The sequence below is a fragment of the Arachis hypogaea genome, chromosome 2 (assembly GCF_003086295.3).
Source record: "Arachis hypogaea cultivar Tifrunner chromosome 2, arahy.Tifrunner.gnm2.J5K5, whole genome shotgun sequence".
Taxonomy (NCBI): Eukaryota; Viridiplantae; Streptophyta; class Magnoliopsida; order Fabales; family Fabaceae; genus Arachis; species Arachis hypogaea.
This window is the reverse complement of record NC_092037.1, coordinates 46,404,780-46,420,136: the sequence shown is the minus strand read 5'-3', so window position 1 is coordinate 46,420,136 and position 15,357 is coordinate 46,404,780. Positions and strand designations below refer to the sequence as shown.

Genomic DNA, 15,357 nt, shown 5'->3' with positions numbered 1-15,357 from the left:
CTTCTCTAATCTGCTGTGCATCCACAGTCACAAGTGTATCTTGGGGACTAAGTTGGTTTTCAATGACTAAGATAGGGTTTTACCATTAGAAACATCTATTTATGATGTCATGAGACTTTTTGTCAAGAAAGAAGGTCAGACTCAAACTTTCAATTTGGGGATTAACTGGGAAAAAGGTGATGTGGTGTGTTGGTGAAACTCAAGGCTCAAGGAGTTGACCTAGGAAGAAGAACCAAGTAACATGCAAGGAGCAGGAGCGCAGGTACATAGAAGAAAAGGGGGGCAATGCCCCCCCCGCCCCAATTTTAGTTTTTATTTAAAAATAAAAAAAATTAGTCTAGTCCCCCCTTTCTTTTTTTCCCATCCCCCCCTCTCTTTTTGTTCTATCTTTTCCAAACCCCCCTCCCTTTAATTCCTTAAAAAAAAAACCAGCCCAATAGCCCATTCCCTATCTCCTTTTTTTTATTTCCCAACCCATATCCCTTTTTTTAATTCTCAACGTACAATCATTCCCCAATTCCCATCCCCCTTTTTTTATTTCCTAGCATACGAGTCTCTCCCTCTTCCCCTTCCCGCCTTGGCTTTCCAAAATTTCAGGTAACAACTTTTTCTATTCTTCTTTTTTTTTATCTTTTTAATCTTCTTATCTTTTATAATTTTACCTCTTTGACTTTTATTTTTTTTTTGTTTTTTGCAGATTAAAAAAAAAGATAGTAGTTTAACAAGTGATTTTTCACTCCTCTTTCTCAAAAAAGGTTCTATTTTTATTCTTTTTTATATATTTAGTTATTTACTTAATTAGTTAATTTATGATTATTTGTTAATTAAGTTTATGTTATTATATGTTAATTTGTATATTTATTTTTTTATTTGTTAACTATTTAATTACAATTTTATATTATTTATACTAGGATGTTAGTATTATTGTTCAGAATTTTAATATTATATTTTATATTGAAATATAATTTTTATATTTTGTAAAGATTTAAACTGTAATTTACACTTTTCGCTAAATATATTTTTAATTATAGGAACTTATTTGGCCATTTGAATTATGAGTAAGTTCAAAACCATTGATACATTTTTTAAAAGAAAAGATCAAGAAAATGAAGATGCTTCTACTATTACTACTCCAATACTTGAGGGGTCATCAAATTTCATTACTTCAAGTTCTTCATTAAATAGCTCAAAGCGTCCACGACTTCTTCCAAATCAACTGGATGTTTTTCGTTTGGAAAGAGATCCTGGGATGCGACCAATGATTTGGAAGTTTCCTCCAAATAAAAGAGATGAAATCCGTCGGACTTATATTAAAGTTGGGCCAAATCAACCAATTCTTGATAATTATCCATTTTCTGGTGATAAAAGTCATCGTCGCTTTCAAGCTTCATGGTTTAAATTGTTTCCATCTTGGTTAGAATATTCTATAGAAGATTATGCTATATATTGTTTTCCGTGCTTTCTTTTTGCTAAGGAACCTTCAATCAATACGGGTTCAAATGCTTTTATTGAGAATGGTTTCAGGAATTGGAAAAAAGTAAATAGTGGAAAAGAATATGCTCTTTTGAATCACATTGGCAAAGGTCCTAACTCATTCCATCATAAGGCGCTGAAATCATGTGATGATTTGATGAAACAATCACAACATATTGACAAACTTCTTCATAAGCAAACATCAGAAGAGATTGAAAAGAATCGAATTCGACTAGGAGCATCTATAGATTGCATTAGATGGTTGACATTTCAAGGTTGTGCATACAAAGGACATGATGAAAGCCAAAGTTCAAGCAACAGAGGTAACTTTTTGGAAATATTGAAAATTTTGGGATCTTACAATGAAAGAGTGAAAAAGAATGTTTTGGAAAATGCTCCAAAAAATGCTAAGTATACTTCAAATGATGTCCAAAAAGAAATTCTACATATTCTTGCTACTAAGATGAGAAATTCAATCAGAGAAGAGATTGGAGATGCCAAATTTTGTATTATTGTTGATGAAGCTAGATATGAATCTAAAAAGGAGCAAATGGCCATTGTTTTGAGATTTGTTATTCTAGATGGTTTTGTTAAAGAGATATTTTTTGATCTTGTGCATGTCACTGATACTTGTGCAACAACTTTAAAGAAAGAATTGATTTCTGTCCTTTCTCATTATAATCTCCAAGTTGAAAATATTAGGGGTCAAGGGTATGATGGTGCTAGCAACATGCGGAGTGAGTGGAATGGTTTGCAAGCTTTGTTTCTTAAAGATTCTCCACAAGCATACTATGTGCATTATTTTGCTCATAGGTTACAATTAGCATTGGTGGCAGTTTCAAGAGAGGTACTTCAAATTCATGAATTTTTTACTCAATTAAACTCTATTGTCACTATTGTTATTGCTTCTTCAAAAAGACATGATCAATTACAAGAAGCTCAAGCAATTGAAAATGCAAACTTGGTTGCTCAAAATGAATTAGAAACAGGCAAATGTGCGAATCAAATAAGCACTTTACAAAGAGCTGGGGATACTCGATGGAGCTCTCACTTTAATTATATTTGCAGTTTGGTAAAAATGTTTACTGCTACCAATATTGTTCTCAATAATATCATTGAAGACGGGACAACTTATGCACAAAGAGGTGAGGCTTATGGTGTTAGTAAAATATTATTGTCATTTGAATTTGTTTTCACTTTGCACTTGATGAAAGAGATTATGGGAATCACTAATGTTCTTTGCCAAGCACTGCAACAACAATCTCAAGATATTCTTAATGCAATGCATATTGTTTCTACATCAAAATTACTTCTTCAACAATTAAGAGATGGTGGATGGTGCAATTTTCTTGCAAATGTTAAAGATTTTTGTGAAAAACATGAAATTGAAATCCCTAATATGAGTGCACAATATGTTTTTGGAAGAGGTCGATCTTGTCAACCAAGTATAACAGTTGAGCATCATTATCGAATAGATGTATTCTTGGCAACAATTGAATCTCAAATACAAGAGTTGAATAGTAGATTTAATGAGCAAACAATAGAGCTTTTGACTTTGAGTTGTGCTTTGGGATCCTAAGGACAATTTCAAATCATTTAATATTGAAGAAATCAGCAAGTTAGCAGAGAAGTTTTATCCCCTTGACTTTCCTTCTAATGAGCTAAATATTTTGAAATCTCAGTTGCAACATTATCAGCATGATATACCAAATCATTTGAAAGGCATTGGTACACTTTCTGAATTGTGCAACAAGTTGCAAGAAATGGAAAAATCAAGAACTTATCACATGGTTGATAGATTAATACGTCTTGTTTTGACTCTACCAGTGTCTACAGCAACAACAGAAAGAGCTTTTTCAGCAATGAAAATTGTTAAGACAAGACTCCGAAGTAAAATGGCTGATGAATTTCTTGCAGACAACTTGGTCATCTATATAGAAAAAGAATTAGCAGCTATTTTCGACACAAATTCAATTATAGATGATTTTGAAAATAGAAAAAAACGTCGAATAGCTTTTTCATGATACAAAACTATAAGTGGTAATTTTTATATATTATTGTCTTACTTTGATTGAAATTATATATATATATATATATATATATATATATATATATATATTAATTTTATCAATAGAAATAGTAATATAAAATATAACACCGCACCCCCTAAATAGTTAGCCTAGCTCCGCCCTTGGCAAGGAGATAAAAAGAAGCTCTCTGCTCATTTAGAACTAAGGAGAGATAACCAGAGTATTGAGGTTTTGTTCTGAGAAGTGTTCTTTGAAAAAGTTCAACTAACTAGACAGTGTAACCTAATCAAGGTGCATTCCGCCAGTATGAAGAACTGAATCAGAGGCTTGCTAATCTAGATTTTTGCATAGCACAAAGGCTGTTGATGAAGTCAATCTCCTTCATGTTTTACTGATTGTAATGTACTTTTTTATGTTTATCTTTCTGTAATTTCTTGTGAGAAAAGGCATTGTGAGAAAGCTCAAGTAAAAGCCATGAGTGGAAAAAGACTGAGTGATACACTTGAGAGAAAAGCCTAGAGTTATTTTCTGATTTCTTTAGGTTGGTTAAGTATCTTGTATCTTGTACCTATTAGGTATCCATTTCTTAGTTGGGTTAGCACTAAGAGTGAATAGTTAGATGTTAGCATAGCTAATATCAAGTTAGGTTAGAACTTGAGTGTGAAATTGGTGTATGTAATACTTTTAACTATAGTGGAAATTCCTCCATTGTTGTGGAGGAGACTGGACGTAGGTTGCATAGCACAAGGTAACCGAACCAAGATATATGCTGGTGTTAGCTTTTCTCTTCTCTGCTGTGTTCTATTTTCTGATATTCATGAGACAAAAATAAATTGTCTCATAAATTTCCGCTGCTGAGTACAAACAGAATCAAAATTAAAAGTTTTGATTTAAAAGGTAATAACCGCAACTGAAAAGGAAGGCATAGATTCAACCCCCCATTCTCTAAGCCTACCACAACCTTCAATTGGTATTAGGAGCTAAGGTCTCAAGAATCAAGCTTAACCACTTGGAGCAAGATCCAATGGCGAACAACTTGGGCACAACCATAGTTGCCTACACCCTCACTGAAGGCGGGAAGAACTATTCCTACTGGAAAGAAAGGATAAGGATCTTCATCCAATCCATTGACTATAACGTATGGAAGATTATTGTGAGCGGTCCCAAGATCCCAACAAAAATAAGTGCTGATGGAGTAGTGACTCCAAAAGAAGAAGCTGAATGGAACGAAGATGATAAGAAGAAGATAGAGCTAAATGCTAAAGCAATCAACCTTCTTTACTGTGCTATCAACTTTGAAGAGTACCAAAAGGTTTCTAAATGCAAGACAGCCAAAGAAATCTGGGAAAAACTCCAGGTTACACACGAAGGCACTAAACAAGTCAAAGAAACGAGGATTGATATGCTGCGAAAAGAGTACGAGATATTTAGCATGAAGGATGGAGAAAGCATTGATGAAGCGTTTGAGAGATTCTCAATTATAATCAACAATCTTAATGCTATGGGTACAAACTATGCAGAACAAACTTTGGTGAGAAAACTCCTTAGAAGCCTCACAAATGAATGAGAAAACACTGCCAGTGTTCTAACTGAGAGCAACAACATAAGTCCCATAACCTATGATGAACTGAGAGGAAAACGCCTTGCCTATGAAGCCACACATACAAATACAGACTCAAAAAAAAGGGAATAGTCCTCAAATCACAGATAGAACTAAAAGAGAGTGAGTCTAGTGATGGTATTTCAGATGATGAGCTTTTCTTTTTTGCTAGGAGATTTAGAAGGATGATGAAAAGTAAGGGCAAATACAAGGGTTCAAGTTCAAAGGAGCACAAGTTCGACTTGAGCAAGGTGACGTGCCATCACTGCAAGGAGGCTGGACACTTCAAGCTAAACTGTCCAAAGCTCAAAAAGGAGGACAAAGGAAAGAAGGAAAGGAAGAGAGTACTCATGGCAGCTTGGGAGGATCTTGAGAATGACTCAAATGAAGAAGAAGAATCTGAAGGAGATGACAAAGACTGCTTCATGGCTGGAAACAACAATCTTGATGAGGTAAATTATTATGATTTGACCATTGAGGACTTGCATGCTATTATTGATGATCTCACTTTAAACACCTCAAAACTTCTTGACAAATACAATGAACGTAGATATGAAAGAGATGTGTTAAGAGCTGAAAATAATTTTTTAAAAGAAAAAGTGAAGGAAACTGAATGTGCTTTGGACATTATTGAAGAAAATAGATTTCTAAAATCTGAACTTGAAAAATTAAAAGGAAAGCACATTGTGGATCCTTCGTATGAGTTAATTACTGAAAATGAAAGATTAAATGATATGATTAAAAGGCTGAATGGTGACTTAGCAAAATTTGCTCAAGGTTCTAGTAACTTGGACAAATTACTTGCAAGTCAAAGACCATTGTTTAAAAAATCTGGTTTAGGCTACATAGCCAAGGAAGATGCAGCTTCCAATATTTCCTCTATAAAATTTGTGGTTTCATCATCAAATACAAAAGCCACATCTAACAAATCTGGTATTGGGAATGTTCCCACACTTGAGGAGAAATTTGATGAAGTTTATACAAGTGAAACTGAACCTTCACCAAGAACCGAACCTACTTCAAACAGGCCAGGTTTGGGATACTTTTCGAAAAATGAGGTTGCTTTCAAGAAACCACCATTTTAAAATAAAACCTCATATTCGAAAAAATCCAAAGGTTTTCAAAAATTCTGGTGAAAATGCTTTTGCAAAGAGGAATAATTATAACAAAAATCAGTTTGTCAAAAAAAATGCACCTCTTCCAAAAACCAGAAAATATCAATCATTTAATCATTTCCAGCATGGTAGCTCATCTAAATTTTAGCGACACACATCAGAAAATCATTGTGTTAATTGCAAGAAATTTGGTCACTCATATGCACAATGTTTCATTGAAAAAAGAGTTGTAGGAAACAAAGTTTACAATGTTGTTTGTGATTTCAATGCACTTGGGCAACCAAGATTGATTAACTTCAAAGGATCCAAATTAGTTTGGATACCTAAGGCTACTTGAAACTCTTCATGCAGATTTGCCTAGCATCCAAGAACAAAAAGGACATGTGGTACATGGACAATGGATGTTCAAGGCACATGATTGGAAGGTCAACTTACTTCATCAAACTAAATAAGTATGATGGAGGTTTTGTGACCTTTGGAGATGATGGTAAAGGTAAAATTATTGCTGTTGGAAAAGTAGGTAATGAGCAATCTACTTTCATTGATGATATACTTTTGGTATGCAGTTTGAAACACAATCTTTTGAGTATTAGTCAGCTATGTGATTTAGGATATTTAGTGACTTTCAAAAGACTTGAATGCTGTGTTGTTAATGAAAAGACAAATAAAGTGATGTTTGTTGCCAAGCGTTTTAATAATATGTATGGACTTACTCTTGATGAACTAAAGGATCAAAATGTAGCTTGTCTTCACTCTAAAGAATCTAAAAAGTGGTTATGGCACAAGAGATTGGGCCATGCAAGTATGTTTCAAATAAACAAACTTGTAAAGAAAGAATTAGTAAGAGGTCTTCCTTTGATAAAGTTTGACAAAGACATCACTTGTGATGCTTGCCAAATGGGAAAACAAACAAAAAGTTCTTTTAAACCAAAGGAAGACATCTCTACTAAAAGACCACTTGAGTTGCTACACATTGATTTATTTGGTCTAACAAGAACTCAAAGCCTAGGTGGTAAACATTATGGTTTAGTAATTGTGGATGACTATACTAGGTTTGGTTGGGTTTTATTTCTTGCACACAAAAATGAAGCTTTTTCGGCCTTTGAACCTTTTTGCAAGAAAATTCAAAATGAAAAGGATTTAAAAATCTCTTCTATAAAAAGTTATCATGGAACTGAATTTGAAAACAATTTATTTGAATCCTTTTGTGAAGAATTTGGAATATCTCACAACTTCTCTTGTCCAAGGACACCACAATAAAATGGTGTTGTGGAAAGAAGAAATAAAAGCATACAAGAGATGACAAGAGCTATACTTTGTAAGAGTAATGTTCCAAAATTCCTTTGGGCTGAAGCAGTTAACACGGCTTGCCACATTTTGAATAGAACAATCATAAGGAAATTTTTGAAGAAAACCCCTTATGAATTTTGGAAAGGCTACCCACCAAACTTAGATTACTTACACATCTTTGAATGCAAATGTTTTGTTTTAAATAACAAGGATAATTTGGGCAAATTTGATCCAAAGGCTTATGAGTGTTTGCTTGTAGGATATTCCACAACTAGTAAAGCATATAGGGTTTATCATCAAGATGTTAGGATTATTGAGGAGTCCATACATGTTACATTTTGTGATACTAACTTGGTACAAAGTATTTTGGAAGATTGTGATGCAGGAAATCAAGCTCAAAAGGAAGTTGAAACTGTGCAAAATCAAGAAAATGGAAGTTCTATTCAAGCTGAACCAGAAACTGCTGTTGCTGAAAAGTTAAGAGACAATTATATTTTGTCTCACGAATCTGAAGGAAATCCTGAAACCAGCAGTACCCAGAATCCCTTGGTAACTGAATCTGCCTCCAAGTCCACCAGACCTCGTGAATGGAGATTCTTGAAGAATTATCCAGAGGAATTTGTCATTGGAGATGTCTCTCAAGGGGTTAGAACTCGGTCATCCACTAGAAAGGCAAATGAAGAATCAAACATTGCCCTTCTCTCACAAATAGATCCTCAAAATGTCAAGAAATCCCTTAGTGACCCTTCTTGGGTTAAAACAATAGAAGATGAGCTTCTTGAGTTTGAGAAGAACCAAGTGTGGACTTTGGTTCCAAGGCCAAGTAGACAGAAAGTGACCGGCACCAAGTGGATATTTCGGAACAAGTTAGGAGAAGATGGCAGCATTGCAAGAAACAAGGCAAGGCTTGTGGCACAAGGATATGACCAAGAAGAAGGAATAGACTTTGATGAATCCTTTGCCCCTGTTGCCCGAATGGAAGCAATAAGACTTCTCTTAGCTTATGCTGCATTTTGTGGTTTTAAATTATACCAAATGGATGTGAAGTGTGTATTTTTGAATGGTGTGATAGATAGAGAAGTATATGTGGAGTAGCCACCTAGTTTTGAAAACACAGAGCATTCTAATCATGTTTTCAAATTATCTAAAACTCTCTATGGTTTAAGACAAGCTCCTAGAGCTTGGTATGAGAGACTTAGCTCTTTTCTTTTGAAAAATGGTTTTCAAAGAGGCACCACAGACACAACTCTATTTATCAAGAATTCTAATGATTCTTTTATTTTAGTCCAAATATATGTTGATGAAATTATTTTTGGATCAGCAAATGAATCCCTTTGTTTTGAATTTGAAAAACTCATGACAAGTGAATTTGACATGAGTATGATGGGTGAACTTAATTTTTTTCTTGGGCTGCAAATTAAACAAACTAAAAATGGTATTTTCATTCATAAAGAGAAGTATGCCAAGGAATTAGTTAAGAAATTTGGTATGAAAAATGCCAAACCCATGGGAACTCCCATGCACCCTAATTCTAAATTAGATAAAGGAGAAACTGAGAAAGATGTAGATGAGACTAGATATAGAGGAATGATTGGTTCTCTTATGTACTTAACATCCTCTAGACCCGACACTGTGCAAAGTGTTGGATTGTGTTCAAGGTTCCAATCCAAACCTAAAGAGTCACATCTTTCAGCAGTTAAAAGGATCATTAGATATGTTCATGGCACACCCAATTTTGGTCTTTGGTATCCTAAGATTGATGATTTTTCTGCAGTTGGTTATTGTGATGCAGATTTTATTGGTGATAGAGTTGATAGAAGGAGCACTCCATGCCTATGTTGCTTCCTTGGAAAGTCCTTGAATATTTGGTCAAGTAAGAAGCAGCCAACAGTGGCTTTATCCACTGCAGAGGCTAAGTATATAGTTGCTTCTTCATGTTGTTCTCAGCTTATATGGTTAAAAACACAGCTTGCTGATTACAAATTAAATGCTGAAAATATTCCCTTGCTGTGTGATAATATGAGTGCCATTAATATTTCTAAAAATCCAGTTTAGCACTCTAGGACTAAACATATTGAAGTAAAACTTCACTCAATAAGAGAACATGTCCAAAAGGGGGATATTAGCATTCAATTTGTTAAATCAGAAGAGCAATTGGCAGATATTTTCACTAAACCACTAGCTGAGGACAGATTTTGTATGCTTAGAACTAGTTTAGGAATTTTAAGTCATGATTCATTGTTTGAAGATTGCTGATGTGTTTGTTGAAGATTTTGTTTCATAAGTTCGGATGAGATAATTTTGGGCAGAAGAAGAACCATCATTTCGAATTTAATCTTCTGGGCTCTGAACTTTCTTGGAATAGGATTCTGAACTTTCTTTTTTCAAGAGCACTCTTAACTTGTAGCTATTGCAAACCCACTCATGTCAAAGAGACATTTGCTGAATAAGAAATGAGAGATCTGGATTTTGTAGTGTAAAAATGGACATGGACCAAGCTTAAATCTTATTACACATGTGGTCTCCTTTTGTTCTCTAAAACCTTCAAGTGATATGAAACTCTCTTTTTGATTGGCTCTAATGAGTCTTTACCAAGAATTGGTCTTCGCACATTGTGAGTTTTGTTATATAACTATGGTGTTGCGGGTTGAAATATGATCTTGATTTCTCTTCCAAATTTTTCTTAGTATTTCAAAACGCAACATTTAGGTTTAACATGTCTCTAACACACTTTTTTGCAGGTCCTATTTTATTTTATTTTTACCACCTTGATGACTAAAGGGGGAGAAAAATGCATATATGAGGTTTGATAAGACATAAGACTTACTGAGATTATTAGATATTAGTTTTGACTAGTCTTGTGTTTGTTAATTGACTTGTGTTTATGAGCTGAATTCTGTATGATTTGTTTGTGAACTGAACTTGGCTGACTTATTTGTGAACTGAACTTGGATGACTTTAAGTCATTTGAACTTTATGTTGTGCTGGTGAATTGTTGTGTTGGCATTATTGTTTGTGTCCTCAGATTAAGCGATTAGCATATATTAAGGGGGAGCAACTCATATGAAAGAAAGGAAGAGCACATCAAGCTAATCTGGTATCATCAAAGAAAAGTCTCTGACACTTTCTTGCAGGGTTTAAGGTGTTGTTTTTATTGATCTTGCTTGTTGTCCACCCTTGATGACAAAAGGGAGAGTAGTAGTAGGTAGTAGGCATAAAAGAATTTGAAATTTTGCTACTGCTGTGTTTTTATTTGGCATGTGAATATGAATTTGCTTTACATGATTTGTTGCTCTGCTTTGTCATTGCTAGTCTTGATGCTCTGTTTTGGTTAAAATTTTGAGGTGGATATTTGTTCTAATTACTGATTTATTTTGACTCAGTTTTGGGCTAAACAAATCCACTTAGCCATGTTTCATGAGATGTTATAACTGTTTGAAACTGTTACTGTTTGCTGCATCCTTGGATAGTATATAACATTTTTTTGTTCCAAATAAGTATATGCAAACAAGAAAGAAAAGAAGAGCTTAAATCTAGGGGGAGAATCTCTTGAAAAGAAAAGGAGGAGCAACACAAAAGCAAGCAACATCATATTCAAAGGGAAGTTTCTTAATTTTACTAAAATTCAATTCCTTTTGATTAATGTTTAATTATGTTTGTCATCAAGGGGGAGATTGTTGAGTTAAGAAATTAACTAAATTAATTAATGATGACAAACATTATTTTATTAAGCAAAGTAAATAATTAGTGTTGATTATTTATGATGATATGTCGCAGGCCAAAAATAAATATAATGGAGCAGCCCAATTGGATGAAAATAAAAACAAGGCTGGAAGGCTATTAATCAACAACAACCCAACTCAAAGCAAGCTGAATCTATTCTAATGGGTCACAAAAATAAAAGAAGCCCAAAGATGATGAATAGAAAGTAAACGGGTTACATGAATGGAATGAACCAAGCCCTAGTCATCCATCTCAAGATGAATCCTTCAAGAAGTAAAGAAAAGGAACCAACGGGCCAAGCAAATCACAACCCAATCCAAGCCCAATTTGAATTCAGCAAGCAAATCCCACTCATTTGCCTTACCAAAAGCAACGTTCACTTTTGTACCTTGGTCAGAAAACTCAGAAAAGTGAGAAAGAGAAAGAGAGAGTTTCTTCCCTAAGCTATTCATTAAAGAAACAAGAAAGAGAAGATTAAGCAAATGATAGAAATCTAATCACCCATCATCAATCTATATCAAGAAGAGGTCATAAGTTAAAGGTGATTTTCATTTCCTTCTACACGTATCTCATTTTCTTCTCTTCTTCCCAACACTCTCCCATTCCAAAAATAGGTTACAAGGGAAAGATGATTTCTTCTCTAATTTGCTGTGCATCCACGGTCACAAGTGTATCTTGGAGACAAAGTTGGTTTTCAATGGCTAAGATAGGGTTTTATCATTGGAAACATCTATTTATGATGTCATGAGACTTTCGATCAAGAAAGAAGGTCAGACTCAAACTTTCAATTTGGGGATTAATTGGGAAAAAAGGTGATGTGGTGTGTTGGTGAAGTTCAAGGCTTAAGGAGTTAACCTAGGAAGAAGAACCAAGTAACATGCAAGGAGATAAAAAGAAGCTCTCTGCTCATTCAGAACTAAGAAGAGATAACCAGAGTATTGAGGTTTTGTTCTGAGAAGTGTTCTTTGAAAAAATGCAACTAACCTGACAGTGTAACCTAATCAAAGGTGCATTCCGCCAGTATGAATAACTGAATCAGAGGCTTGCTAATATGAAGTCAATCTCCTTCATGTTTTACTGATTGTAATGTACTTTTCTATGTTTATCTTTCTGTAATTTCTTGTGAGAAAAGGCATTGTGAGAAAGCTCAAGTAAAAGCCATAAATGGAAAAAGGATGAGTGATACACTTGAGAGAAAAGCCTAGAGTTATTTTCTGATTTCTTTAGGTTGGTTAAGTGTCTTGTATCTTGTACCTATTAGGTATCCCTTTCTTAGTTGGGTTAGCACTAAGAGTGAATAGTTAGGTGTTAGCATAGCCAATGTCAAGTTAGGTTAGAACTTGAGTGTGAAATTGGTGTATGTAATACTTTTAACTATAGTGAAAATTCCTCCATTGTTGTGGAGGAGACTGGACGTAGGTTGCATAGCACAAGACAACCAAACCAGGATATATGTTGGTGTTAGCTTTTCTCTTCTTTGCTGTATTCTATTTTCTGATATTCATGAGACAAAAATAAATTGTCTCATAAATTTCTGCTGCTGAGTACAAATAGAATCAAAATTGAAAGTTTTGATTTAAAAGGTGTTCATACCCTGGCCCAATGATAAAGGACCAGGTCCAAATAAAAGGCCTAATCCGAAGAATTAAGCCTAGCTAAGCACCGACCTTCATATAAGAAGTCGGTGTTGACTACGACTTACTCTAAAGAAGTCGGATATGAGATTAGCTGGCAGATAAACACTCATTCAAATGAGTAACCGCCCCTAAAATCTCTCTAACCGCTTCGGTAAGCCATATCTTAACCTCCCTAAGATAAATGGACGGTTAACACCCAAAAGATACGGCACTACTCCAACGGTGGTTATTGGCTCACCACTATAAATACACTGACACCCCTCAGGTATCTCTAAGCCCAATACTCTCTAGACCTGCTAACACCCTTGCTAACTTAGGCATCGGAGTGTCTTTGCAGGTACCACCCCCCATTCACTCACGTATACAAGCCGGAAGGAGGCTCCAGCGTGCGAACCGGCTCGGAGACTACCATCTGCGGACGATTGGGCCAACTAACGCCATCTATTTTATTAATCTCCGGTTACCCACCGTAACAAAAGGTAATAACAACAACTGAAAAGGAAGGCATAGATTCAACCCTCCCTTCTCTAAGCCTACCACAACTTTCAGAGAATTAAAAATTAACAATTTTAAGGCCTAGGAGCATGTTTTCAATCATAGCACAAAATTAGGAAGGAAATGAAAAACATGCAATTTACATGAATAAGTGTAAAAATAGTTGATAAAAACCTACTCAATTCAGTCCAAAATATATCATAAAATAGTAGTTTATCAGATTACACCTAATGGTATAGGATTACTCATTTTTGTTTTACTGGTTAAGTACTGATCAGATTTTAATAAAACTACTAACCCCCGCCACTTTCTCTAAAATTTATAGTACTCTCTTTCATATTTTTATTTTTTATTGTATTTATTTTATTTATATAAAAAATATATTTTATATTATTTTTTTTAATGTTTTGATTTTTCATGTATGTTATTTTTTTAGAGTTCTTATTGTTCTTAGTTGATATGAACTTTTTTTATCATTTAGTGTTCTTTATGTCTAATATTTATCTCTTCTACAGAAATGGACCGTGATCGAAACTCAATTAAGGAGGATCAAATTATTAATTACATACAGGAGAAATAATAATACTTTATTTATTAATTTTGTATAAAATATTATTTTTTATGTATTTTATTAGTGTTTTATTTTTTAATTTAATATTTATTAGTATTTTTATATATTAAAATATATATTTTTTTAATTTTTAATGTTATTTAAATTTAGTAAATAAATATTAATTTTATTATAAAATTAATTAATAAGATCTATTTAAATATTTAAATTAATATTTTTTTAATAATTGTTCATTAAATAGTATAGTTTAAATAATATTTATTTTATTATAATTTATTTTAATATAAAAATTACTAATAAATTATGTTAATATAAATTTATTTTTCATTAAAATTAAATTTATAAAATTAAATTTATATAAATTAACATTTATCATATCCTCAATAATTGGATCGTTACACAAGCAACGAAACATTAGAATTAGACATAAGAACATGGGTGGTAGCCTGGTACTCTGGTAGGGCACTTGCTAGCTAACTCCATGACTGTAAGATCTAGTTTGGGTAAATAACTTAAATAAGTTTTTTTTAGAAAAAGAGTTTAAAATATAAAGACTTTTATTAATAATAACTTATAAATAAGTTATTTTGTGTTTGAATTTTTAGTTATAAAAGTACTTATTTTAAAAGTTGTAGCGTTTGGATAAATAACTCAAAAAATAATTTTTTTATAAAAGAGAATAAATATTAAAATAACGATGATAACAAATACTTTCCAATATTGAATCTTGATTTTATATAACCTAATCACTAATATTGTGTATGATATGATAGGTGAAAATAAAAAATAAATATAAAGTGTGTCAATGTATATTTTGTTGCTGTTTTTATTTTTTTTTACTCCTATTAGAACTCTCTTCTCTTTTATTGAGGTCAAGAACTTACTATAATTAACTATGAAAATAATAGTAAACTATAAAATCACATATGAAAAAAATAAAATTAAAACTGAAATTTCATATCACAGTTAAATACAAATTAATAATAAAAAATAGAGTGATAAAATAATAAAAAAATACTTAAAAGGAATATATGTAGTAAGTTGTTCAAATGTAATATTGTCTGAAAATGATGGTGGAGGATCAATACTTTCATCAGATGAATTATTACATGAAAATAGTGAGATTTGGAACATTGTGTGAGAATGATGGTAGAAGGCTCTTCTAGCAGACCTTGTGTAAAAATGATGGTGAAATGTCAGTATTTTTCACAGAGTGAAAAAGAAAAATAGATTTTTTTGTTTTGAAATTAAATTTTTTTTAAGTGATAAAATAACTTATCAAAAAATAGAAAAGTCATATATTTCTACTTTTTTAAAAAATTGTAAATTAACTTTTAAAAAAATTAAAAAATTTTTTAAAATAGTGTCAAATACGATTGTGACTTTTTATAATCTAAAAGTCAAAAAATAACTTCTGCTACAT

General features: G+C 32.9%; 1 protein-coding gene across 1 annotated transcript; it reads left to right on the top strand.

Annotated features, from left to right (window-relative positions):
• The first annotated feature begins 1,054 nt into the window (after positions 1-1,054).
• Positions 1,055-9,792, top strand: LOC112724741 (uncharacterized). The gene is made up of 5 exons (XM_025775425.1): positions 1,055-2,950; positions 3,156-3,363; positions 5,944-6,135; positions 7,894-8,057; positions 9,757-9,792. The coding sequence occupies exons 1-5, from the start codon at positions 1,055-1,057 to the stop codon at positions 9,790-9,792; spliced, it is 2,496 nt and encodes an 831-aa protein (XP_025631210.1).
• Positions 9,793-15,357: the final 5,565 nt, after the last annotated feature.

What these genes read in the sequence shown, in the direction of transcription:
- LOC112724741 (XM_025775425.1), top strand. Translation starts at nt 1,055, where the DNA reads ATGAGTAAGTTCAAAACCATTGATACATTTTTTAAAAGAAAAGATCAA. An exon ending in AGCATCATTATCGAATAGAT is followed by an intron (nt 2,951 to 3,155) that starts GTATTCTTGGCA and finishes TTGAAATCTCAG; the next exon opens with TTGCAACATTATCAGCATGA. An exon ending in ACCTACTTCAAACAGGCCAG is followed by an intron (nt 6,136 to 7,893) that starts GTTTGGGATACT and finishes ATTGTGATGCAG; the next exon opens with GAAATCAAGCTCAAAAGGAA.